We start from the raw sequence: 27,542 nt of genomic DNA, 5'->3' as shown, positions 1-27,542 counted from the left end.
ATCGCTTCCCCCAGGCCGTGAGACGTATGCCGTGGCTATTTCCCAGTGGCTATTGGAGGACTTGTGTCCAATCTGTGGGGGTAGGGCACAGCCCAGGAAGGCGCCGGGAGAGAAGGGGACGGGGTGGCAAAGGCTGGGGTCCCCAACATCCTCCAGGTGGGCTGAGTGGGGACTGAGTGGGTGGGCTGCTGCGCCCGGCTCCTGGGGACACTGCAGAGCTTCCTGTGCCCAGGTGCGCGGTGTCAGGGCCCTTCCCTCACGTGCTGCGCTGGCTTTAGCTCTCCCAGGCAGAGCTGCCAAAGCACCATGGAGTCTTGGGTCCTGAAACAAGTGGAGTCACATGGCTGATAGGGCGTCCCATTTCTGTCGTTCCAGAAACTGTCTACGCCGGCGCCCCCGACGTTCGAGCTGCCCACGTTGTACAGGACCGCGGACTATTTCCCTGCGGACGCCGGGGCGGCAGCGGCCCAGACCCTCGGCTGCCGTCACCGTCTGTGAGCATCACGGTCCTGCCACTGGGAACACTGGGAAGTGAACCTCTCTCTCTGTGTACAGTCACTTGGGTTTCTTCTGTTTTTATTGCTATTGATGATCTGTTTGCTGAATTTCCTCCCTCGCTTCCTGTGACACCATGGAGTATGGAGGAGTGGTGGAACGTGTCTGTGGCAGTGCGTCAGGGAGGAGCTGAACAAGGCATTTTCCATCAGTGGCTGGTGGTCAGTTCTGATGAGCCACCATGCCTAAGGGACAGCAGGGACTCTCTGTGTGCAGGGCTTTGCCCAGGTATCACGGGGGACCGACGCAGTCCCAGCGGGCTGTGTGGTTCCAGGTCCGGCACTGTTGTTGGTTTGGCTGCAAACTCCACTGGTGTGGGAATCATGTCAATAAAGGTGTCAAGAGGTCACATGTAGTCTGGGTGTGGGAATGGGGTCAAGGGAAGGGTAATCAGTTTCCTTTTACCCTGTAAATGTTTCCTCTAAGGCGGCCCCTGTCACTTGGGCAAGCCTGCCCCTGAAATCCCCTGAAAAAGCCCTTGGCCTGCACCTGCCAGGGGTGCAGCTCGGGCCTTCAGATCGATTGCAGGGCCCTGGCCGGATGGCCCAGTTGGTTAGAGCATCGTCCATATACCAAGGTTGCAGGTTCAATTGCTGGTCAGGGCACTTACAAGAATCAACCAATGAATGCATAAATAAGTGGAACAACAAATCAATGTTTCTCTCTCTCAAATCAATAATAAAAAAAATTTTAAATAAAGAAGATCCCCAGCAGACATGACATGCAGAGGTCTTTAGTACTTCCCTGATCTTCAAAGGTGTGTTTGCATTAATTTCTCGTCATACAGGTGAGTTCCCTGCTATTATCTTGAAAGTCCTGATTCCACACTTTAGTAATGAATATTTCTAGTTTTTCTGGAATCCCTCACAGAACCAAGAGAACACACACACACACACACACACAAACACACACACACACACGTACACACACACGTACACACACACACAAACACACACACACACATACACACACACACGTACATGTGTCTGAACTGCAGACCCGCACTAGAATTTCAAGAAAATCTAACTTAATGAATCAGGCAAGATAGCAGCAAAGGAAAAAATTTAGTCTTGCCAATTTTAGGATAATTTTTGGGATTAAAAGATAAAGGTGGACCCCTTGGCTTAAGAAGAGCTGATATTTTTTTGTGGAGATGACTTTTGTAAACTTGTATAATTTTTTTTTTTTTTGAGAAAGAGAGAGAGAGAGAGAGAGAGAGAAAGGGAGATGAGAAGCATCAACCAGTAGTTGCCTCACTGTAGTTGTTCATTGATTGCTTTGACCCAGGGGCTCCAGCCAAGCCTGTGACACCTTGCTCAAGCCAGCAATCTTTGAGCTTAAGCCAGCGACCATGGGGTCTTGTCTATGATCCCACGCTCAATCCGGTGACCCTGCACTCAAGCTGGAGACCTCAGGTTTTGACTCTGGGACCTCAGTGTACCAGATCAACAGTCTATCCATTGCACCACCACCGGTCAGGCTAACTTGTATAATTTTTAATTAAACATTTTATGAATTAATTTAAATTATAGCAGTCTAATTTACATACAGAAAGGTACACTGATGTGTATGGTTCACTGAGGCTTCACAAACCGAACGCATCTGTTGACCCGTCCCAGATGCAGTAACAAACGTGGTCAGCATGAGAAGCCCCTAGTGCTCCCTGCCCCTGGGCCCCTGGCCTGACAGCTAACAGTGCAGACGGTGTTGCAGGCTCCTGGCCCCCATGGGCGGGAGGGCAACTGGAGAGTGGATATAGTGGTTGTCTCTGCGTCTGGCTCCCCAGCTGGCACTGTGCCTGGGGGGTGTCCCTGAGTAGGTGCGGATCGTTAATTCTCACGGCTGGATCGTATTGATCGGGACTGTTTTTAATGAAGGAAGCTTAGCTACTCACTGTTCCCCAGTCTGCTCAGAAAGACAATGGATTCGATGGGAAGTTAATTTTTTAGACAAGCAGTGAGGACACCAGTCTCTAGATGGCCAAGTATATGTTGATTGCTGCAGAGGCCGAGGCTCCTCTCTTCTTCCAGAGCCTGAACCACGGGCCAGGAAGGGGTGAAAGGCAGTGTCATGTGATCAAGCCTCAGCAACTTGAGTGCCCTAAAATAGAGACCCACAGGACTGAGGCTAAGAGCTTATAGGCTCTGAGGTCAGCCATCATCCCCTGCCTGCCTCAGCTGTGTGACCCTAGACTAGTTGCCTACCCTCTCTGAGCCCAGCTTCCTCCTCAGTAAAATGCAGTGAGTAATGGCACCTGCAGGTGGGGGCAGGGCTGTGTGCTGTGTTTCTTGGTTGCACCAGTGGCAATCGAGGGCCTCAACAGCAGTGACTCAGGAACAGCCCTTACATTTCAGAGGAAGAGCAAGTCACGAGTGACAGCTGCCAGAAGTCCAGCTAGCTCTCTCCAGGTTTTGCTGTCCCTGGATTCTTTTTTTTTATTATTTTTATTTTATTTATTCATTTCAGAGAAGAGAGAGAGAGAAGAGGGTGAGGAACAGGAAGCATCAACTCCCATATGTGCCTTGACTAGGCAAGCCCAGGGTTTCAAACCAGCAACCTCAGCGTTCCAGGTCGAGGCTTTATCCACTGCGCCACCACAGGTCAGGCTGTCCCTGGATTCTTTTACGCCCCCTTCCAAGTCAGTGAGGTTGAATGAGGACAGCTATGAGAAAATGGTGGCTAATGAACTGGGATCAGCCATTCCCAAGTTCCCTGGGGGTTGCAGTGCCAAACAACGAACTGCTAGGGACACTTGGGGACACGTGGGGGATGGAAGGCCAGACACAGCCTACCAGGAATCCCCAACCTCGGTTCCTTCAAGCTACTAGAATTCTGGAGGCCCTGTCCTTGTGCCAGGTGACCTGACAGGCGTCCCCTTCAACACAAGTGCCCAACTTCCTCCTGTCAAGTAAATGAAAGCTTCAAGTACTGACTTGAGCAGGTCCCCAAGCCCGTTGCAAGGGTCACTTTGCAGCCTAGGAAAGGGCGATCTTTTACTTTCTGTTGCGGCTCTTGTTAGACAGGGACGCCGGGAGAAAGGCCTTCAGCCTGTCACCTCCCCACAGCATTGCATGTCTGTCAAAGCAAGAGGTTTCAAGATGGTGGCCCCCGGGATTGACAGAAATGTGTGCTTTGCCCTGAACCGTTTTTAAATTGTTTTCATGTTGAAACAACTGGGGCCTGACCTGTGGTGGCGCAGTGGATAAAGCGTCGACCTGGAAATGCTGAGGTCGCCGGTTCAAAACCCTGGGCTTGCCTGGTCAAGGCACCTATGGGAGTTGATGCTTCCAGCTCCTCCCCCCTTCTCTCTCTCTGTCTCTCTCTCCTCTCTCTCCCTCTCTGTCTCTCTCCTCTCTAAAAATAAATAAATAAAGTAAAAAAAAAAAATATTTAAAAAAAAAAAAAAAAAAAAAAAAAAAAAAAAAAGAAACAACTGGGTAACCATCTGGTGAAAAAGTGAGTTTCATACCTCACTCTTTATGCCAGGAACAGTTCCAAAATTCCAAGTGGATTAAAGAGGAGCTAAATGTATAAAAATTAATTTATGAGGAGGCAGAAACATTCACAGAATAATACAAAATCCAGAAGGCATTAAAAGCTAGATGAAATTGCATATGTATCTATCCTCTGAATGGCAAAAAATAAACAGAAAACTCAACTGAAAAAAGAAATCCTAGCCCTGGCCAGATAGCTCAGTTGGTTAGAGCATTGTCCCAATGTGCCAAGGCAGTAAGTTCAATCCCCAGTCAGGGCACATACAAGAATCAACCAATGAATGTATAAATAAGTGGAACATCAAATTCATGTTTCTCCCTCTCTCTCTCTCCCTCCTTCCCTCCTTCCCCCTTTCATCTCTCTCTAAAATCAATAAATTTTTTAAAAACCACAAGCCTGACCTGTGGTGGCACAGTGGATAAAGCGTCAACATAGAATACTGAGGTCACTGATTCTAAACCCTGGGCTTGCCCAGTCAAGGCACATAGGAGAAGAATCAACTACTACGAGTTGATGCTTCCTGCTCCCCCCCGCCCACCACCTTCTCTTTCCTTTCTCTAAAATCAGTAAGTAAAACCTTTTTTAAAAATAACAAGCCTGCTGACCTTTGGTGGCGCAGTAGATGGAACATCTACCTGGAACACTGAGGTCACCTGTTCAAAACCCTGGGCTTGCCTGGTCAAGGCACATATGGGAGTTGATGCTTCCTGCTCCTCCCCCCTTTCTCTCTCTCTCTCTCTCTCCCCTCTGAAACGAATAAATAAAAAATAATAATTTAAAAAAAGAAAAAAATAAATAACAAGCCTGGCCTGTGGTGGTGCAGTGGATGGAACATCTACCTGGAACACTGAGGTCACTGGTTCAAGACCCTGGACTTGCCCAGTCAAGGCACATATGACAAGCAATCAATGAACAAATAAAGTAAAGCAACTATGAGTTGATACTTCTCAGTCCCCACCTCCCTTTCTTCTCTCTGTAAATTCAATAAATATTTTTTTTAAATCATAAAACAAAATTCTAAGCAAATTCAAAAGACAAATGACAAACAGGGAAAATATATTTGCAGCTCATAGAGAGCTCATCTCCCTAATATATAAACAGCTCCTACAGATAAACAAGAGGAAAAAATAGAACAATGGGCAAAGGAGATGCACAGGCATTTTGCAGAAAATGTGAAGGGCTTTTATTTATTTATTTTATTTTTTTCTGTATTTTTCTGAAGCCGGAAACGGGGAGAGACAGTCAGACAGACAGACTCCCACATGCGCCCGACCGGAATCCACCCGGCACGCCCACCAGGGGCGATGCTCTGCCCACCAGGGGGTGATGCTCTGCCCCTCCGGGCGTCGCTCTGCTGCGACCAGAGCCACTCTAGTGCCTGGGGCAGAGGCCAAGGAGCCATCCCCAGCGCCTGGACCATCTTTGCTCCAATGGAGCCTTGGCTGCGGGAGGGGAAGAGAGAGACAGAGAGGAAGGAGGGGGTGGGGGTGGAGAAGCAAATGGGTAATTCTCCTATGTGCCCTGGCCGGGAATCGAACCCAGGCCCCCCACACACCAGGCCGACGCTCTACTGCTGAGCCAACCGGCCAGGGCCTGTGAAGGGCTTTTAAACACTTGAAAAGCTAGTCAGCCACCCTCTGTACCAATATATATAAAAGAAGATTGAAATTACTCAGTTTTTACTCATCAGGCTGACAAAATGAAATATTTTTTGAAGACACCATCAATGAAATTTTGAAGAAACATCCATTCTCCTGTATTGTTAGGGAAACCACTCTCATGGAGGTTCGTGGACTGTACTGTCAACATCAGAAATGTGTACCACCGTGAACTACTAGGTCCACCCTTAGGGATCTAGCCTCCCAACATACACACAAGAGAAACAATGAATGGAACATGGGACTCGCCACGCAATTGAAATAGCAAGACTGGGAAGCGCGTCAGTGTCTGTTACTCGGATTGGTTTAGGTATGTAGCACGCCCGTGCATACATGGATAGATGGGAGCCCCCGAACTTGTAAAAATGAACTAGGAATTCTTTATGAATCGGCATAGAAATATCACCAAGCTAAGAAAGCCAAAGTGCATAAAAATATCCGTGATATGCCACCATCTGTGTGCAGAAGGAAGCCATCGAAGTTCTCTGGGAGAAGTAATTTGAGAACAATGAGTAATCTATCTGTTTTGGGTAAGAAGTGGACTTTTCTCTTGTACTTTTGTGTATTTTTTTTAAATTTGGTGTTTAACTATTCAAAGCATTTAGTTAAAATCAGTGGTCAGCAGGTGAACATTTGGACAGTGCCAATAAAGAACTGGATTTTCCGTTCCTCTTTGAATGTGGGCACCATCGGGCAGTGCTGGGCTCCTGTCCTCACAGGGCAGCAGGGAGCTACAGCTGAGTGCCTTCGGAGGGGCCCTGCACTTTCTAGGTTTCTCTTTGTCTCCAAATGATTTTACTAATTGATTTCACCTGCCTGGCCCCTGTGGGCATTTGCATGTGAGAGCCTAGGAACTATGGAGAATTGACTCCCAGAATTCGGGGAATGAGAAGAAATGCGCACGGGCAGCTGCATGGTCCTTGCAGTTCAAGCAACTCTGTGCCCCAGTTTCAGATTCCAGGGGGACGGGGCGGGGTGGTCTCATTATAGAAATGTGTGCTTTCCACGCTCTCCTTTTGGGAGTGACTGATACCAAGTCAGACAAAGCTATCATAAGAAAACTACAGACCAAATCCCTTGTGAACATACAGTGTGTCCGTAAAGTCATGGTGCACTTTTGACTGGTCACAGGAAAGCAACAAAAAATGATAGAAATGTGAAATCTGCACCAAATAAAAGGAAAACTCTCCCAGTTTCATAGCTATTCAGTGCAGTTCGATGTGGGCTCACACACAGATTTTTTAGGGCTCCTTAGGTAGCTATCCCGTATAGCCTCTACACACTCGTCACTGACTGATGGCCTACCAGAACGGGATTTCTCCACCAAACTGCGGGTTTCCTTCAACTGCTTATCCCACCCAGTAATGTTATTCCTATGTGGTGGCACTTCATTATAAACGCGCCGATATTCACGTTGCACTTAGGTCACAGATTCGAATTTAGCGAGCCACAGAACACACTGAACTTTCCTCTGTACCGTCCACAACTCAACTGGCATGGCTGTGGGCTGCTCCGCTGTATACACGGTATTACGTCATCATCTGCACATGCGCACATACTGCCACATCATCCTACAGAAACTGGGAAGGTTTTCCTTTTATTTGGTGCAGATTTCACATTTCTATCGTCTTTTGTTGCTTTCCTGTGACCGGTCAAAAGTGCACCATGACTTTACGGACACACTGTAGATGCAAAGGTCCTCAACAAAATATTAGCGGACTGGATTCAGCAACCTATGAAGAGGATTACATACCGTGACTAGGTGGGGTCTCCTAGAAATGCAAGGTTAGTTTATCTGAAAATCAATGTAACATGTGCTGTATTAATAAAGGTAAAAAAAACCCATGCAATCACCTCAGTAGGTGCAGAAAAAGCATTTGACAAAACCCAGTGTCCAGTGACTAAAGCTCCAGCTCCTGGTGGATTGGGGAGTCATCAGAGAAGAGGGTTGGAGGACTTGTTGACCCGGGCAGCTGGAGGCATCAAGGCGTTTCCCCCCCCCCCCCCCCATCTTAAAGCAAAATCCCACTTTGTCTTACGGTCAAGAGCACAACCATCTTGGAGTTTGTAAAGGTTCAGAGCAACCCTGACTCCAAACAGCTCTCAGTGAGTCCTCCGGGTTCACTGTGGGTTTAAAAGCCTCAAAGTTCTTATAAGTGGCCGCACTAGATGCATTGCAGGCTTGCAAGGCCCTGGGGATGCATGGGGTCAAAAGTTGGCCTCTGCCCTCTTCACTGGGACTCCTGGTGGGTCTGCTTTGCTGGCTACACACGATGCGAGTTTGAGGAAGGAGTTGAGCAGAGGCAGCAGGCAGATGTATTTGGTCGAAATAAATGTCTGGTTCCCTTAAAGGACCAAACCAACCCAGCCTGAAGGCTGGGGGCAAGCCCCTTCACCCGGAAGGACTTTCTCAAAGGGTCTGCCAGGTATAAATACAGCAGCGTGTCAGTAGCACCCCTCTTCTGGGAGAGCCGGCCCGAGGCGGGGGCGAGGGAGGAGACCGGCAGGAGCACCCCAAGAACAAGGTATGTGCTTTCCTTCTGTTGGTGTGTCTGGTATGGCCGCTGTGGGGCTGGAGCCAGGGTGAGTTTTCTGTGGCCAGGCCCGAGGTCTTGTTGCCTTGGGGAACGGTGGAGCCTTGGGGACATTAGCTTGCATGTAGGCTTGTTGTTCCACTTATTTATGCATTTGTTGGTTGAGTCTTTTATGTGCCCTGACTGGGGATTGAACCTGCAACCTTGGCGTATTGTGATGATGCTCTAACCAACTGAGCTACCCAGCCAGGGCCAGTTGTATCTTCAAGTGTAGAGATGGGTTTTTTGGCTGTCCCACGGGTGTTTGTTGAGGAGTGGGGAGATAGAAAAAAACGGTCTTCCAGGAAACCACTAGCAGCAAATCTGTTAACCAGGGGAAGGCTCGTGCTGTAGCCCTGGTTCACTGGTGGGTCTTTAAAACAGTGGGTCTCAGTCTTGGCTGCACATTGGAATCAGCTGGGCCACCCTGTAGACCAGTTACATCAGAGTCTGGGGGAGGGGCCTCAGCATGGCCAGGTTTTGTGACTTCAGTATGCATTAGGCCTGGGGATTAGTGCTTTTAAAGAAAAGCAGTCAAGATTTTTTTAGAGGAGGATTTGCTATCTCTTCTCTGTTGTAACAATTGCACTTTCCTGCTGTTTTCCATATTTGACGAAGTTTTGTGTGAAATGTGTAATGGCCTCCCCGTCCCTCTCATACCTTCCTGAGTTTGGTATGGAACTGGTTTGAGCTGGTTTCTCATTCGGGTTGAATTGATTCCACCCCAGGACCAGAGAGGGGGGCTGACTGATCTCAGCCAATCAGGGTAATACTAGCTCAGCAACTCACCAGCGTAGCTCTGGCCTGAGCCATTGGCCGCAGAAACTTGCTCTGGAATGGGCCAATTGGCTCTGAGCTTAAGAGTCTTGTTCAACAGTGGGGGAGGGGAACCCTCTCCGGGAAGGTGAACAGAAGTGCCTCATGAACACCAGGGTGCCCGGGATGAAGGTGGCCCTGTGGGTGTCGGGATGAAAGGACAGAGGACCTGGGCACTTGCTGATGTCACCGAGCAGCCTGCCCCACTCGGGGAGAGCGTGTTACCTGCATGTCCTTTTTTTCCATTGAAAAATAGACTTTACTTTTTAGAGCAGTTTTAAGTTCACAGCAATTGAGGAGACAGTAGCGTTCCCAGATAGCCCGTCCCCACCCGTGCATAGCCACCCGCAACTGTCAACATCCTCTTCCGCACACACAGTCATCCATGGACACGCTCTACCATTCGTCTGGTTTAAGGTGGTTTTTAATTTTTTCCCACTGTCATCTCGTCCTGCCCTGTCCCCCACAGGCGGCCTCTTAATACGTTTGCCGTGTGTCCTTTCAGTCTACCTGCCGTACAGGTACTTACCTCTGTGTAGATCCTTGAAAAGATGCAGAAGTGATTTGTGTGCTTTATTTTATACAAATTTCAGTATGAGTCTCAAAGCCACACTTTTTCATAAGAAATAGGCACACTTCCATAGGAAACTACACTGCTTCTTGCACACTCTTCCTGTGTTCTCTGACTTGGGTTCAGTGAGAGCTCTTTCATAATCCCATAAATGGCAGGTAATTGATAGACACACAAATTGTCTTTCTTCTCCTGGGAGGGACAAAAAAAACCCCAAACTGGTTTGTCTCCCCCTGCAATTCATGTCAATGTTTCTTTACTCCATTGTAAAACGTTTTTTATCCCTATCAATAAAAAGTTAAATTTATAATGAGGAACTCTGAGAGCTTTGTTAGCCGACCAGTTAACATTGAAACAGAAATCTAGAAAGCCATGCCATTGGACAGAAATTTTGTCCAGCGCACCAGCCACCAGCCATGCGCATGGTTGTGGAGCATGTGACATGTGGTAAGTGTGACTAATTTTTCATTTGATTTTAATTAACTGTAATTGGGATATTCCAAAATGAATATGAAGTGATAAAATATCTCCTAATTTTTGTGAGCAGAATTAGGGGACATTTCAAAATGAATATGAAGCGATAAAATATCCCCTAATTTGTGAGCAGTGAATAATGTGAACAGGCACATGTGGTTAATAGATAGACTATTAGATAACACAGCTCCAGATGACTGACATGAACTTTAATAATACCCCTCTCGCTCCTAGGGAGATTTATTGTTTTTTCTCATTAATTGAATTTATTGGGTTATATTGGTTCTCAAAATCATATAGGTTTCAAGTGAAAAACGCAATAAAAATGCCATTTGTACACCTCATCGTGCGCCCTTTGCTCTAAGTCAAGTCTCTTTGCGCCCCTCCCCCCCCTTTGCCACCTCCACCCTGCCCCGCCCCCTCCCCTCTGGCCGTTGCCACAGTTGTCTGCATCTGTGTGGTGCGTGTATATGTTTTGTGGCTGATCCCTACACCTTCTTTCATCCAGTCCCCAGACCTCCCTTCCCTCTGACAGCTGTCCATCTGTCCCACGTGTCATGCCTCTGTTTCTGTTTTGTTCATCAGTTTATTGTGTTCATTAGATCCCACATATGGGGGACATCATATGGGATCGTCTTTCTCTGACTGGCTTATTTTACTTAGCAGAATAATCTCCAGGTCCATCCACACTGCCACAAAAGGTAGGATTTCCTTCTTGTCACAGCCATGTACTGTTCCGCTGTATAAATGTACCACAGCTTTTTTATCCACTTGTCCACTGATAGGCACTTGGGCTATTCCAGATCTTGGTTATTGTAAATAATGCTACAGTGAACATAGGGGTGCATATATTCTTTTGAACTAGTGTTCTGAGATTCTTAGGATAGATATGTATCTGTATCCAAAGCATGTCCCCTTCATTAAGCCCAGTCTTAGTTGGAGTTCCTATTATCTGCCAGTGAGACTCTTATTTCATAAAAAAGCAGCCTAAAGCCAGGAGAGTTAGGTAGTCACAAAGACTTCCCTGGGAGCACTCTGAGCCAGAGCTCTCTTGACTTGTCATCTGGTGCCACCAGCATGCAACAGGTAACAGATCCATGCTAGGTGGACATAGGCTCATCCAATTCGTTGTCTTGCCTGGGCCGATGCTCTAACCAACTGAGCTACCTGGTCAAGAGTGATTTTCCTTTTTAACAAACAGAGCAAGTGTCAGGCTCACAGATTTCAACAAGCAATTACAGGTGAGAAAATTTTAGTATATTGTTTTGTCTGTCTTGTATTTATTTTCATGAATGAAGGTTTTTATTAAATGGCAAATTATGTTGGTTGTCTTTATTTTGTTTTGTAGAGTTTTCTGTTTTTAAAAGGGGAGTTGAAATGTCCTAAGTCCATCAAGCAGTTCTTAGGCAGATGTGGCAAATATGATGAAGGCGGCTACAAATGTGTCATTTGGAAACGTCGTGTCAGGGCAAGTATGTGTTGGTTTAGAGACTGGGGCTCACGTCTTTGTGTTCACAGCAGAGATAGCCTTTCTTATGAGGTTCGTCTTTCGCCAAGGCCAAGGCTGCATGGTATGGCTGGGAATCCCAGCGATCAGATTCAGCTTGGGTCCAAGCCCCATCTCCCCAATGCTAGCTGGGATCTTGGGATGTTAGCGTCTCTGAACCTTCTGGTCCTGAAACATGGCACTAATACTTCCTTTACAGGACTTTTAATACCTTACATCAAGCATTTTAAGATTTTTTTTTTCTTTACAGGGACAGAGAGAGTCAGAGAGAGGGATAGATAGGGACAGACAGGAACGGAGAGAGATGAGAAGCATCAATCAACAGTTTTTCGTTGTGACACCTTAGTTGTTCATTGATTGCTTTCTCATATGTGCCTTGACCGCGGGCCCTCAGCAGACCGAGTAACCCCTTGCTTGAGCCAGCAACCTTGGGTCTAAGCTGGTGAGCATTTTTTTTTATTTTGCTCAAGCCAGATGAGCCCGCGCTCAAGCTGGCAACCTCGGGGTCTCGAACCTGGGTCCTCGGAATCCCAGTCCAACGCTCTATCCACTGTGCCACCGCCTGGTCAGACTAGCATTTTAAGATTTTATTTATTCATTTTAGAGGGGGGGGGGAGAGAGAGAGAGAAAGGTGGGGAGGAGCAGGAAGCATCAACTCCCATATGTGCCTTGACCAAGCAAGCCCAGGGCTTTGAACCAGCAACTTCAGCATTCCAGGTTGACGCTTTATCCACTGTGCCACCACAGGTCAGGCCTACAGGACTTTTATTTGGGGCTGGGACAGGGCTGTTTTGAGGACTCAAATTACCTTGGAAGCTGGTGCCCATGGCTAGTCCCAGGAGTGCTCACTTAAGTACTCAGGATGAACACTGACCTCCAGGTGCTATTAAGGAATAATAATGTCACACTCCTAAGCAAGGTATAGTCACCTGCCTGTCCACTCCTTAGAGGATAGGGCTCTGAGTTTCAGCTTCTTGGCTTCCTCTTCCCAGAGAAGTCCATATAGCTGTAATGGCAGATGTGGCCACCAGCGAGCTATGCAGAGGTCCCCAAGGCAGGTTTTTTTCTTATTCCTAGACTAGATGGAAGCCAATACAACACTTCCATCAAGTACACTGGAAAAGCTATTTCTAGGCTTTTATCGATTTCTAAAAGGTGAACAATTTGCTTAAGATTATTCATTTTGCTTCATTTAGTAATGACATAATAAAGGTACAGCAAGACTTTTGTTGCAAAAACCAGTTAGGTTAAAATACCTGTAAATCTAAGACCTGACGGTGTACTAGGGAGCAGGGGGAGGACTTGGTTTGGATCACAGATGCACATTGTATTCTGAAAACCACACACACCTGGAAGAACTCAGAGCCAGTCTGCCCTTTATTCCATTCAGAGAAACTGTCCTGGAAATGACTATGGACCTTCCTTCCTATGTTCTCTGTTGGAGCACTTGGAAATCATGACTTGGGGATTTTCATGATATAAAAATTTCACCTTATATGCTGATTTTGAAAACAGCCCCCACTAGATTCACATTACAGTGAATGTTAAGAGTGGAATAAATTGATGGGCAGTAGCAGGATGAAAAGAATGAACAAATGGTGACCCTCCTCTGGTGCAAGTTTATATCTATTTTCAAGCTAACCTTCAGATAGTAGCTGGTAGGAAACACCATTTTTATTTTCTAACTTGACTCACTGTTGAGTTTCTCTGAGCTAAGTCTTTTTCTACACCTTACGAGGGCCAATCAATGGATAGTTGGAATACCATTACAGAACGATGGGAGCTGCCTCTTCCTTACTTCCAGTAAAAGGATCACAAGATGTTTTCACATGACACTTTGGTGAAACATGCCTACAGTTGGTGCTAACCCAATGAGCGAACAAGGGAAGTTAGAAATGAGGGTCACAGTGGGTAAATGGTAAAGACCACTGCTGCAGGGGAAGGCTCCATGCTGTGAAACCCAATACTCAATGTCCTACTGAGCTTTGTTAGTGAAAATACTTTGTCACTCAAGCTTTAGTGGCACAATCACCTAGAGATGATTTTGGGGCCCCATCTGGAGGGTCCAGTGCTGGTAGCCTACAGTGAAGGTAGGGGAAACCCCTTTAGGTGGAAAAGGCCACTTTAATGGCTTCAAGTGTTTCAGATGGGGCACTCCCCTCTTTGCTAGATGGTTTCCAGATCCAGGTGTTCATTTGTTCTCTTCTGAAAAAGTGTGCATTTTTACAAACGGGCAGGCACTTGGACCAGAGAAACACGACTAGAGATAAATGACACAGACACTTTAGAACATGGATCTCAAGAGGGGACAAAGAGCTGTTTGATAGAGACCCTGCAACTGTACAAGGACAGGGAACCCAAGATGGGAGAGATAATGCTTTGATTGATGTGCTGAAAAGGTAGACACAGTGCTAGTCAGTTTGACTTTGGAACTCATGGCCGCCAAGAAATTTGAAAGGCATCGTGTTCTGTGGATTTCTTTTCCCTTGTTAAGAAAATCTCTGTAATTGTTCAACTTCCAGTTATATTTGCTAATTAGGTAGCAGTTTGCCACAGCTTTTATTTCCAGATTATTCCAAAAGCAAACAGTAGCAACAACGTTCCTTTAAAATGGCTTTTATTGAGACACTTTTAGGGCTTCTGCAACAGTCAGTTGGTCCACTTCCACCACCTTGGCAAGGAAGCATCCTCATCCGTCTCTGTCAAATGCCCCACCAGGAACCCCCGACCTGGGCCATTTTGCACAAGTCTCTCATGAGCATTCCACATAGGACTAATAAGCGCAGGCCAGAGTTCTCCCACTTGTTAATTAGGCAGAATAATTTCAAAACAAATGTGAGATGGCTTAAGTTCAGCTGGTATTACTATCCTCAAACAACAAGACCTCTCAATGCTGTTTTATACCCCGATTCGGTTATTTGGGGATGTCCTGTCCTAAATAGCTGGTACCCACAGGATTTATAACCTAACTGTATAAAAGAATTAAATTATCTCCATGGCTAACCCCATAAAATTCTATTTTTATGCTTTCACCTGTATTGAGTAGCACAACCTAACATTTTAGGGGGAGATCGGTCAAATTTCTACTTGGGTAACCAAAAAAGCAGTAAGATGAATCTTTTGCAAAATCATAAATTATATAAACCAGCCACTTCAGAACTCTGAGAGGTGACCAATCAGCCTCTACCCTCTGCATGCAGCAGAGGACCCCATCACTTTAATATAACTGCTGGAAATGATGCCGAATTCTCCCTCCACGTACTTCCCATTCTTTAGTATGAGTTGCTCTTGGGAATCTTTGCATAGTAAATATACCAGCTCCTTCCATCTTGAAAACCCTCCAAATGTGTGATCTCCAAAGCCTTTCTCTTAATAGCAAGATGGTCAAGAGTTATAACAAGAGAATAGTTACCTGTTCAGTACAACTGTTCCCCTTATAATGTGAAAACTAACAATTACTTCATTTAGAACACCAGGGCATTAAGATCCCACTTGCAAATTAATGCCAATTTATGTTCATATTCTTTTATCATTGAGACATTTACATATATAAGCAGTCTCTGCTCCTTAACAAAAGGTGAACCGGAAAAACTCAAGGATGTTTCACTTAGCAATTAAAAAGAAAAAAAAAGACAAAAAACCCCCAGAAGAATTTAACAGGTGCCTTGAAAGCATTCTTTATGCCAATGGCAGATCTTGGTCTTCCAAAAGTTTCCTCAGTGGCTGTGGCTTCCATTTCTGATGAAAGAGCCATGGCCTCAACTGGCACGAAGCATAACAGACACACAAGGGCTGTAATGCGTAATAAAGCAAATATTTACATTAAGCACAATACAGCAATTTATTTAGATGCTTAAAATGAATACAAAGGGAAATAAAGATCACAAAATTATACATACTACAACAGTGTGTCATATATTAGATGGTATAAATGAATACACCAGGTGGTGTTTAACTAAAGATAAAACTAAATATCCAAAATGCAACACTCATTGGTTTGCTGCTTCAACACAACACACTTTCATACAGATCTAAAAGGTGTCAAAATTAGTACCTGCAAAGTCAATTCTTGCATGTGATTTTAGCTTAAAACATTTCAGAAAACATCTGAAATACCAGTTTTTGTTTGTCAGCTGTAATGTCATGGATATTCAGAACAAGAAAACTTCTATAATACAAGAAGAGTCCAGATATATATATATCTTACGTGGCTGGCCTCTGTTGCAAGATTGTACAAGGTTATGTGCAAAAACTAAGTCTGTTCAAAAGTTCATACTAGCGTAGTTTCAAGCTTTTGCTAGATAAACTAGATACAGCGTTTATTACACAGCAAGGGCAACACTAAAAAAAGAAACAGCTCTCTATGATGGGTACACAGCAACAATATCAGAAGCATCACTTGAATAGGTCTAAAAGACTGTACAAATATACATTTCAACTATTCAGAATGAATACATGAAAAAAAAAATCAGTTTTCCCCAAAGTCTACTATACACATCGGACTGGTAGCTTGTATGTTGGCCCTATGCTACCATGTGAATCAGGATAACACTTCTTAAGAACATCCAACCAAACATCGTACAGAGGGAAAGAAATGTTGAGAAGGCAGATAAAATAAACCTCTGCTTTTCCTTGTGTGCATTCGTGAGCCACCAGCTTATTGGTTTTTCACATTTAGTTACCGTGTCTGGCACAATAAGTTCTGAAGCAAGATCAGCCAATCATGTGTCACAGAAATAACCATCCGGACTGCAGTGGCCACATGTCCTTACAGCCTGATGAGCCCGCACTCAGAAGGCAGTACCAGTTAGAATACAGTTTTGCAGTCACACAAGAGTTCCAGGCTGCAGCATGTCACTGATGCCAGAGAACCTGGCTCTTACGCCTGCTGGCTGCTCAGTTTAACTCCGGTTAAGCTGCCATGCATCGGCTCAGCTACTCCATCAGTCATATTCTCAAACTGTTCCCCGTCCTCACTGTCAATTGTGCTATTCTGCCACTCAATCTGTGGGTTGGATAAGCGCTCATCATTTTCAGATGCATTCTTCCACTGTGACTGGTCCTTGGACCAAAACCCTTCAACTTTTCCATAGGAACTATTCTTCCATTTCAACTGCTCTCTGTCATCTTGCATGGTAGCCTTTTTTTTGGCAGCTGGCTTACTGCTCCTTGCATCTTCGCTCTGGGAAGACTCATCAGACCAGGTTCCTGGTTTCATTTCACATGTGTTGTCCTCAAAGTCTGACACTTGTTGGGAACCAGGGCCACTCTCAGAGGGAGAAGCACCATCTTTCCACTCAACAACATCATCTTGGTCAACCTCACTATCAGAAACGTCATGCACTAGTTTGGTTGGTTCCTCAGTCAAATGAATAGTTTCATATTTTGAACCATCCTCTTTTTGGTCTAGCTTCTCTTCAGATCCTAGAGCATCTTCAGAAATCACCTTCGGTATGTGCTCCTCTGGATTATCATTAGGGATTTTAGGGTCCACTTCAAAAACAGGGTCAAAAGGACTACCGCTTCCATTGGATTCTTCTTCCAAATTTTCAAAACTGTCTGAGGAACTGTCATCTTCCTTCCCAAGGTTGAGCTTTTTGTCAGCAGTTTTACTAGCATTAACTCTGGAATCCTTCTCATCGTGATTTTCAAATAGCCACTCAGCATCAAAATCCATCTCATGCTTCACTCTGTTTAATTCTTTCATGTTGAAGCCCAGTAACACACCAGGCTTATACTTCTCACAGTCTCGGACACACTTCTTCCTCTTGTTACTAAAATGGGAAGCAATGTCACTCTTCCACAACCATAAACTGGCTGCCAGCTTCTCAATTTCTCTTCTGGTGGGATAGGGCTGTTTGTTGAAATACTTTGTTAGGAAGCTTTTCCTGGCTTCGTAGGAGTCATCTTCATGACCCTTGGGGTCTAAAGCTAGAACAACAGGTTCCTCAGGCTTCTCTTCAAAGAAGCTGGGCGAATCACTATCCTCCTCTAACTTTCGCTTTTTCAGCAATGGAAATTCCACTTGCTCATAAGTGCGCTTCACAGGTGCCAGGCCTGGTGACTGATTCAGCCGAGAGGGGGCATTTGTCTTATCCTGGCCATTCTGGGTCTTTCCAACACCCCTACAGTGAACTAGATGCAGAGTGATGGTGGAGGCGGTCATGTTGCTGGTGTACACACCAAGGCAATGGATACATTTGTAGGTGAGCTTTTTCTCCACTGGATGAACCGTCTGAATAACTTGGTGCCTCTCTCGTAAGTGATGTGCAAGTGCATCAGATATGGGTCCTTTCAGGATTGAAAAGCAAAGAGGACAAAGGGTTTTGCCGACATCTTTTTTATAGGGCACTGCAGCTTGAGGTGAACTTTTAACAGGGATGTCTGCCTTTTCCTGAACTTTTGGCTGTGGCTTTGGAGGAACTGGAGGGTTATTTTGGGCATGGTAAGCAACAGATTCAGCTGGGGCATCCCTCAGGTTGTATGTGGTTACAAGGAGATGAATGTTAGTGTGACTACCCTGTTGCAATGTCAAATCAAAACTCAAGGTAGAATCTGTTTTAGGTCCCATCTCTTCATCAATGTGAACCATCCTCATGTGTGCTGCCATCTTTTCCACATCATTGAATGTTGAACGGCAATATGGACAAGACAGACCATGAATTAACATATGGTTAAGCAGGGTATCGGTGGGCAAATAGCGATTACAGTAGAGGCATTTGCTAGTAAAATTGTGTATTTTCATGATGTAGTTGGCTACTGCTGGGACTTTCTCAGCTTTATGTTCTTTTTCAAAGTGTACACTATAGACATTTTCAGGAAAAAGCTCGTTACAGATTGTACATATTTTCCACTTTTGGGTTGAGGAAGTATTGGCTGAGGGAGGGCCTGTGGCAGCTACCGGAGGTTTGGAACTGGACTGACCTAACACTCTGGATGCCTGGGACTGGGCGAGGGAAGGAGCCTTTAACTGGCCTGATGAGAGAGAAGAGGCATTAGCAGACTGCAAGGAGTATCGTGCTGGTGCCTGGGATCTCTGCTCTGACCCAAGCCCGTAAGATCTTCCATTTCCACTTGGAAGTAACTGCTTCACAGACTGAGACTGCTGAGGGATGGAGACGGGTGCATTGCCAGCCAGACCCAGTCTCATCGACTGACCAACGCCATAGCTCTGGCCTACAGATTTGACCCCATAGTTGTTCTGCTGTAGGTGAACATTGGACATCATGTTGACTCCTGTAGAATTTAAATTAGGCTTTGGTATTGAGAGTCGATTCACCATCTGCTGTGAAGGTAAAGACCGGATATTTCCAGAAGCAAGGGAACCAATTCTTGATTGGATTCCCATGCCCTTCTTCTCTTGAGGTTTGGGAGCAATTAGCATCAGAGGTTTGGACCTGGGAACTACCACATTTGTGTGCCCAATCATGGCAGTGACCTGATAGCCTATGCGTTCATGGTCTTCGATGACATGTTGTACCAAAGCTTCATAGGACTTTGGCATGAAAAGGCATCGCTTGCAGTGAATACTACACTCTTCCCGGGCATTTGAGCCTAAGGGGACAGCACCATTGAGGGATTTTTCGCCTGCCTTTGCTATGTAAGGTGCTGCCACATGCTGAAAATGTTCCCTGTAAATGTGCTTCCTAACTATTTCATAAAGAGGGTCTCGGTAAGTGCACTTCTTACAGTAATAAACAGCTTGCTCTACACTGTCAGCCTGCTTAGGTTTAAGGCCATCGTTTTTGCTTTTATCTTTGAAAGTGCTGAGGCTGCTACTTGGTGCGCTGGCGTTTGGAGCATGAAATATTTTAATGTGTGTTTCCAAAGTCTTTTTGTCTGCATTGAAGGTACAGTAAGGGCAATTAAGGAGAATCCTATTTTCAAAGTCTTCACTATGGACATTCCGGAAATGACTTTTGTAGGCAGAGAAGAATTTTGAAGAAAATGGACAAGCGCTGCAGCAAAAAGGTTTTGTCCGATAGTCCTACAGAAAAGACAAAAACTGGAATCAGAATGCCACTTCAGAGAAGCATCAACAGGTTTTAGGTTTTTGTTCACACGTTTTCTAGTCTTAATAGACATGCTATTTTTAGAACTAAAACTCTATAAAGCATTTTTTCTTTGCAAAAAAACTTATGAACTATAAACTCAGATGTGAAAGCTGTTTTAAACTAAGTACTTTTGAGTCTCACAGTGTAAAAAAACCCTTCAATTCTAAGTTCTTTCTCAATGCTTAGAAATGACCAGTCACATTTGTTGATTGGTTTTTAGAAAAACCACACAAATGGCTTCAAGATAAACATTCTAGCTAGAAATGACAATAATAAACTATGCATAATCACTTTCACTCTGTGAATGAGTAAGGTTTCAGATGTACTATATAGAAGAGTCCAGAGTGCTGTAGTACAATTAGGCAATAAAATATAAAGATACAACTTTTATCCTAACCATCATGGAAAAATTTTCATCTAAAAAAAATCTTCAAAAATCTCAAACATTTTTTTCTCTGAAGTCCAGTCTAGTATTTAGTTTTCATTGCTAATCAAAAAACTGATTTGAAAAGTAGGCTTTCTTCTACAAGCCATGCTGTTCTTTAAGAAAGAGCAGCTTCAAAAGCAGTAATGAAGAGACAATTTCTTTGATTCAAATCAAAGTTAAATTAAAAACATCCTACATACTGTGAGGAGCCCATAGTGTTACAAAAAGCCAGAAGCACTGGTATCAAAGAGCAACTTCCAGAATTATGCTCATTAATACTTGTGTAATTGGTCCTTTGATGAGGACAGGTGAAACACAAGGTTGGCCAGAGATGATACCTCTCTCTAAAAATCTACTGTTTTAGATTCTGGTTTGAATAAAATATTCTGCTTTTCCTTAAATCTCAACCCTTCTTTAGTGTTAAGACTTTGGGATTCATAAAACTGTGTCCCACTTGGAAGCTTTCATAATCTAAGACTGCTGGTTTATGCCTTTTCCTGGGGATTAATAAGAAAGAACCAGATTAACTACACTATCAAGTTTCTGAGGAAGAATTTAAAATAGTAATTCCGTGCCAAGTTATGTACTTGATAGACGAACAGATCAATAATCCAGAATTACAACTGCTACTGAAACAGGTCAAGTTTGAACTTTTCCCTGTGGGAAAGGAAATACTTAACTACCTCTATCTTTGTCATACTTTCACTTAATGATACCTGTTGGTATCTCTGGTGCTCCACACTATCTCATATTGTTTTTAACTCCAATTTGTAAAAATTTGTTCTACTTCTCTGTCACTGCTATCCTACACAGCTGCCAACTCCTCCCTCATGTGCTGGCTCTGGCCCCCCATAAAGGTGGGTGACATCAACATAAAGGAATAAGAAAACTTAAAGCATCTGGTCCTTCGCTCTCTAGAAAACACAAGGACTGCAATATAGACATAGAAAACCATGGATAATCTAGATGAGCAGAATGTTCGAAGAAATATTTTAGAAATAGTAGTTCTTTTGGGGGGAAGAGGGAGAGAAACGCTGGTATATAATGGGCTTCAGAACTTTTAAGTTTAACAAAATTTCTAAGTTTTACACTTTGTGAAGTCTTACTGTAATCACAAAAAAGACAATGTTATTCCTAGTTTCCCCCACTACTTAAGAAAATAAGAAACACAGCATTAGGTGATTCACTGTTGTGCAAACATCCCAGATTTAGATGGTACAGCCTACTGCATTATCTAGCTATATGGTACACCTTTTGCTAGGCTACAAACCTGTACAACATGTTACTACAGTGAATACTCTAGGCCAGGGGTCCCCAAACTTTTTACACAGGGGGCCAGTTCACTGTCCCTCAGACCGTTGGAGGGCCGGACTAAAAAAACTATGAACAAATCCCTATGCACACTGCACATATCTTATTTTAAAGTAAAAAAACAAAACGGGAAGAAATACAATATTTAAAATAACAAACGAGTAAATTTAAATCAACAAACTGACCAGTATTTCAATGGGAACTATGCTCCTCCACTGACCACCTATGAAAGAGGTGCCCTTTCCAGAAGTGCGGCGGGGGCCGGATAAATGGCCTCAGGGGGCCGCATGTAGCCCGCGGGCTGTAGTTTGGGGACCCCTGCTCTAGGCAATTGTAATACAATAGTAAAGTTCTGTGTACCTCACCATAGAAAAGGTACAGTAAAAATACGGTATAAAAGAAATGTTACACCTGTGTAGAGAGAGCACTTACCATGAATGGAGGCTGCAGGACTGGAAGTTGCTCTGCTATATCAGTGAGTGAATGTGAAGGCCCAGGATATTATTATACAGTACTGTGGACCTTGTAGGCACTGTGCATGTAGACTACAGTAGACTAATTTAAAATTCTTTTCTTTCATCAAGTTAACTTTACCTTACTATAACTTCAGTTTATAAACTTAAATTTTGAACTTTTGGACTCTATATAAATAACAGCTTAAAGCATAAACACATTCTATAGTGTAAAACATTTTTTCTTCATATCCTTATTCCATAAACTTCTCTATTTTAAAAAACTTTAAATGAGTACATAACTAAGCAGCACAGAACAGTGTGTTGACGCTTCTCTCCCTCTCTCATTCCTCTCTCTCAAAACTCATTCGAGGGGGAAAAAAAAAAGCTATGGTGGAATGGGACACGCTTGACTGCCATGCAATAACCATCACTGGTTTCCACCTTCATAGTCCTTACCACTCGTAATTTTATTCCCAGTTCAATCACTCAGTGTGGCCTCTCACTGTCAACATTAGCAGTGGATTTTGTATGCTTAGGGGTCATGATGAACAAAACAAATAAGATTAAATCAAGCGCAAGAGAAATGATGCAATCAAGAGAGTGGTAAACAGATATACGGAGCTGCTTCTGGTAACCCAGCACACTGTTTCACAGCTCTCTCAGTCCCAATAAAAAGCGCAAATGGCAAATACAAACCAGTAACAGTTTATCACCATCAAATAGTATGTACATACATAACTGTGTATGCTATACTTTTATACACCGGTACCACTGACACATGAGTAATGCGTTACACTACTACCTTATGACTTCACATTACTCAGAGATACAAATTCTTTATCATAAATAATCTTATAGGACCACCTTTATAGTATATCCTTTCCATTACAGACAAAAATGTCATTATGCAACACATGACTGATTAATTTTGACACTTTCCTTTTTTTTTTTTGACAGTGAGACAGAGAGAGGGACAGATAAGAAGGGAGAAAGATGAGAAGCATCAATTCTTTGCGGCTCCTTAGTTGATCATTGATTGCTTTCCCATATGTACCTTGACCAGGGGGCTACAGCAGAGTGAGTGATCCCTTGCTTAAGCTAGCAACCTCTGGGCTCAAGCCAGCGACCCCAAGCTCAGGCAGGGACCTTTGTGTTTCAAACCTGTGTCCTCTGAGTCTCAGTCCGATGCTCTATCCACTGCGCCACTGCCTGGTAAGGCTTCCCTTTTTAAAATTATTATTGGTTTAAGATTTTATTTATTTATTTTAGAGAGAAGGGGAGGGCAGGAAGCATCAACTCCCATATGTGCTTTGACCAGGCAAGCCCAGGGTTTTAAGAACCAGTTCAAAACTGGTGACCTCAGCATTCTAGGTTGATGCTTTATCTACTGCACCATCACAGGTCAGGCAACATTTTCCACTTTAAGTTAGTTGCCTACAAACAATTCATCACCATGAAAAACCTAGAGCTGAAAAGGGAGTATACCTGTCCCACTTACCTGGTTTTTTGTAAGTGAAGGGTCCCATAGTCCTACATCCTCCCATGTAGTGTTTTTCAAATAAAAGTCATTAGGTTCAAACTGTTTAAAATCCTAGAAAACAGTGAAAGAAGTTTATAAAAACATAGTGGTATCAACTCTAGCCCAACCTTACCTATATATCCTTTCTCTTAACTAGGGTTGGAGTGATGAACTGAAAAATCAACCCCATCAAGAACTAAACTAGGAGCCATAGGCTCTTAGGAAATACTAAAAGCCATATGGAAGTTGCACTCAACATTTTATGTCAACCAAACATTCCCTAATGGTCTGCCGGGTTTCCAAGGAAAATGCTGAAAGTTCCAATAAAAAATTTAGCCACATATTAATATCAAAGTACCCTTCATTAGAGTTTTGTAACTCATCAGTTGTATTAGAATGGAGTGTAATGTTCACTTATACTATTACAATGGGATACTCTAGTTCTGTGCAATAAGTGCTAAGTAAATAAATAAAATTTAAGGGTGAGGTTGGGGGAATTGGACTGGGAAGAAAACTCAAAATTTCTGAACCCCAAAAGAAAGAAAGCTATTCAAAGAAAAACAGTATTATGTTTGTAAAAATTTAATGGCCTGCTTCCCCCAAACTAGGAAGATATAAAGTATAATTCCCCTTGTACCCAAAAGGTCCACAGTTCAGTGTGGGAAAATCAAGGTCATATAAATTCCAGGATTCATAATGGTATTAATGGGAGGGGAAAAAATGCAGGATAGAAAAGGTACTTTATTTGCATTATTCATTCTTTATGATGATTACCCCACTGAGTAGGGTGTGAATGGACTGTTTCATCAGGCAGATCTACCTGAACTTGAGGGGTTGGAGAGGGAGTGATCTTTCATGCTGGGGACAATGTAACTAGAGAAGCTTCAGTCTACATGACAAATCCCTAGACTATTATTAGTGGAATGAGGAAAAGAAAACCTGTTGAATAAAGGAAATTACTTTTTTTACTTTCAATTCCATCCAAATATTGACTGAGTGCCTATTTTCTGCCCAGCACTATGCTAAGTGCTGGGGATAGACAGATACATGGATGGACAAGGTAGTTCCGGTCCCTGATCAGCTGGAACTTAAAGGCTAGTGGGGAAAATGCTTTAAATGTTTCTTTTCAACCAGAGGCTTTGTTGACCAACTAACCAGAAGACCTGGAGCAATGAGATCTGGAAAAGGAGGAACCAATGCACTGGCTGTCCCACAGGGCTGTTATAAATAAAGCTCATAGAATCAAAAGCTAGAAAACAGTTTGTCAAGGCCAAACTGTTACTCAAGGGGAAGATAATAGTCTATGATGGGTCAAAACATACTCAAATCCTATGGAAAGAGACAACAAGCACTCAAACCACCATGCCTCAACAATCAGAAGGTCAACCAGAACATTCAGGTATATCAGAATGGGAACAGGCTCTAGAGTCCCAAAGACAGGCCCTGCCACATGCTTAGTTGTGAGGTGGACCTACTTCCTTACAGTTTCTTCATCTGTAAATTGGAGGTAAGAATTTCTACATCACTCCTGGGTTGTTTTAAGGATTTGAATTTAGAGACAATTTTAGAGCACCTAGGTAAATGTCTGACATATGTACGTCCTCAATGGTAACTGCTTTTGCTTCAGGATGCAAAGATGAAAAGGCCCATTTTAGGAAGAAGGGAACAAATTAGGCTGAGAAAGCTCTGGCGAAGCTAATGCTGAGAGGTTGGTTCAAAATCAGAATCACACCTAAAAGTTCACCATCCTGGCTGCTGACACAAAGTAATGGATCAGAAGCTGAGTCATGTTAAAATTAAAAAATGGCATGCTACTTACTTCTATGTGTTCTTTACAGTATTCCAACCCAATGTCACTAAGTATTTTTTTCACAGTTTTCCGGGCTTTTCTTAAACTGCCAAGATTGTTGACAGGAAGTTGGAACATAGTTTCTATTGGGAAAAAAAATTTAAGTCAAGTCAAAACATGTACAACTTGTAATATTTACTAATTTCACCGATGGTAGGATCAAAAACCCTGGCCCAGTCTGACAAAAAGAGGTGAGTGGACACCCTTGTCTAGTATGCTCTGAATACGTAAAGCAGGCAGGCAAGATAAGAACTATATGATCTTTCCTATTTTTTAACAAGACATTATATGGTACAGATTGAGTCTAACCTGGCACAATTCTGACTAAACTTTTGGTGATGGACTTGTAAAGTTGAAATTTAGGTTAATAATACAAATGGATTATTTTAAAATCAAGTGTGAGTGCTTTTCTCCTTGTGATGTCGAACCTCTGAAAATAGAAAAGGCTCGCCACTTCAGCGTTATTATCATATATTTTTGAGTGCCAGGGAAAAGCAGCTTTTCTTATCTGGGAATTGTCCTGCACAGTGTTACGGTATTATTAAGGAAACAGTCTTAAAAGTTTCTGTATACTACTGAAGCTAAAGGCACCAATAATTGCGTCACTAGCCCCTCGGCCAGTGCCATACCTGGACAAAGGCACTCAGTCATGGAATAAATGCTGAGACGGGGAAAACTGGACACTCAGCATCAGAGCAGATAATGGTAACTATTATATGACTTTAGGGGATTCTTTTAAAAAAAGAAAAAGCCTGTATGTGTACAAGGAAATTGAAAAATTATTTAAACAACATATAAGAAAATTTAGATCCACTTTCCCAAGTTCCTTAAAGACAAAGGTTAAGAAAATAAAATTAGTAAAACTTGGGTAGTTGAGAATTTGTATGGCTTCCAATGAGACCATAAATGTTTCTAATAAAGTATGGTTACATTTTTTCACTAATTTAAATCAATTTTGCAGGATATAAAGTAGTTCGAAAAACAAAAACAAAGGCAAAAAACAAAAGCCAAAGCATCAAGAATTAAAACTTAATACATGCAAACCAACTTTCTGAATAATAAAGGCTGTTACTCTATAATACCACTACCATTTGTAAACCACAATCATAAAGTCAGCTAATCTAAATGTCATATCATGTTACCTCATTATTATTTTAATCCAAAAATCAGTATTAACTATGAAAAATAGAACAAAAAAGGGTATGTGTGTGAAACCTACCAAAACAAATTTCTAGAAATTCTGTATCTGGATATGTTACCAAAACTTAGAAGTCTCAAAATATTCTATACGAAGAACTGAAGTTAAGGCCAACTGAGAAATGCATTTCACTGATAAAAACTTATCAGCATTCTCACCTTCTAGATGGAAATCCTCCTACTACTTATGAAGCATGACTATGGTATTCTTTGCACACGCTACAACCTAATAAGCTGTATAATATACTGCTCACAAAAATTAGGGAATATTTTATAGCTTCATATTCATTTTGAAATATCTCCTAATTTTTATGAGCAGTATATTTAGCCAAGATCAGACTTAAAAATCACTTCTGATACAATTTAATATGCATTCAAGGCCAAAACTATACCTTATGGAAATGTGATTGCTAAAGAGACATCTTGTTTTAAAGTCATTTCATAAATTCTCTGTGGGGCAAAACCCAACAGTTATTTTGGAACCTCCCAAGTTAACCCTGCTTCACTTCAGAGCAGAGAGATGTGCCCAGAAGGCAGCCATTGCTGGTTTCTTCTGCCACCTGGATGAGCAAGCTCAACATCCCAGCAAAAAAACCATACAAAGATTTGAAAATGTTCCCACCACTGAAGCCATCAACCAGTTTAAACAGGAAATACCCAAAGGAGTCAAACTACAGTTCAGGATATAGGAAAACCCAATTCTCCTATGGAAAATACCAGACATTCTAAGTGCCCACCCATAGCTAACAAAGTTGTTGAAAGACATCCAAATGAAGACCTCACTGCATGTGGGTACCCAATTTATGCACCTACAGTTCTGAAAAAGTGAGTGTGCTCGTAAAGGAGCTTCATTACAAAAAGCATGTAATTCATAAAAAGGGACATTTCTGCCAAAGAGTAACAGGATTATAAAAAAAAATAGCAACATTGCATATTAGAAAATGCTGAATAGCCCTGGCCGGTTGGCTCAGCGGGAGAGCGTCGGCCTAGCGTGCGGAGGACCCGGGTTCGATTCCCGGCCAGGGCACACAGAAGCGCCCATTTGCTTCTCCACCCCTCCGCCGCGCTTTCCTCTCTGTCT

General features: G+C 43.3%; 2 protein-coding genes across 3 annotated transcripts in view; one reads left to right on the top strand and one right to left on the bottom strand.

The window, feature by feature from the left end:
- The window catches only part of BCAS4 (breast carcinoma amplified sequence 4), a 50,698-nt gene extending 49,794 nt beyond the window's left edge, over positions 1-904 (top strand). Inside the window, 1 exon segment of the mRNA XM_066236938.1 lies at positions 376-904. Within this exon segment, the coding sequence (XP_066093035.1) occupies positions 376-498 (123 nt within the window). The 3' untranslated portion in view covers positions 499-904.
- Positions 905-14,253: 13,349 nt separating this feature from the next.
- Positions 14,254-27,542, bottom strand: part of ADNP (activity dependent neuroprotector homeobox) — a 35,133-nt gene continuing 21,844 nt past the window's right edge. For both annotated transcript variants that reach the window (XM_066234278.1, XM_066234276.1), the window contains exons 2-4: positions 25,235-25,347; positions 23,395-23,487; positions 14,254-19,636 (exon numbers count right to left, since the gene is read on the bottom strand). In XM_066234278.1, the coding sequence (XP_066090375.1) occupies positions 16,529-19,636; positions 23,395-23,487; positions 25,235-25,342 (3,309 nt within the window). In that variant the 5' untranslated portion in view covers positions 25,343-25,347 and the 3' untranslated portion in view covers positions 14,254-16,528. The remainder of the gene's footprint in view (positions 19,637-23,394; positions 23,488-25,234; positions 25,348-27,542) is intronic.

Source organism: Saccopteryx bilineata, chromosome 6, assembly GCF_036850765.1.
Source record: "Saccopteryx bilineata isolate mSacBil1 chromosome 6, mSacBil1_pri_phased_curated, whole genome shotgun sequence".
Classification (NCBI taxonomy): Eukaryota; Metazoa; Chordata; class Mammalia; order Chiroptera; family Emballonuridae; genus Saccopteryx; species Saccopteryx bilineata.
This window is presented reverse-complemented; position numbering and strand designations above follow the sequence as displayed.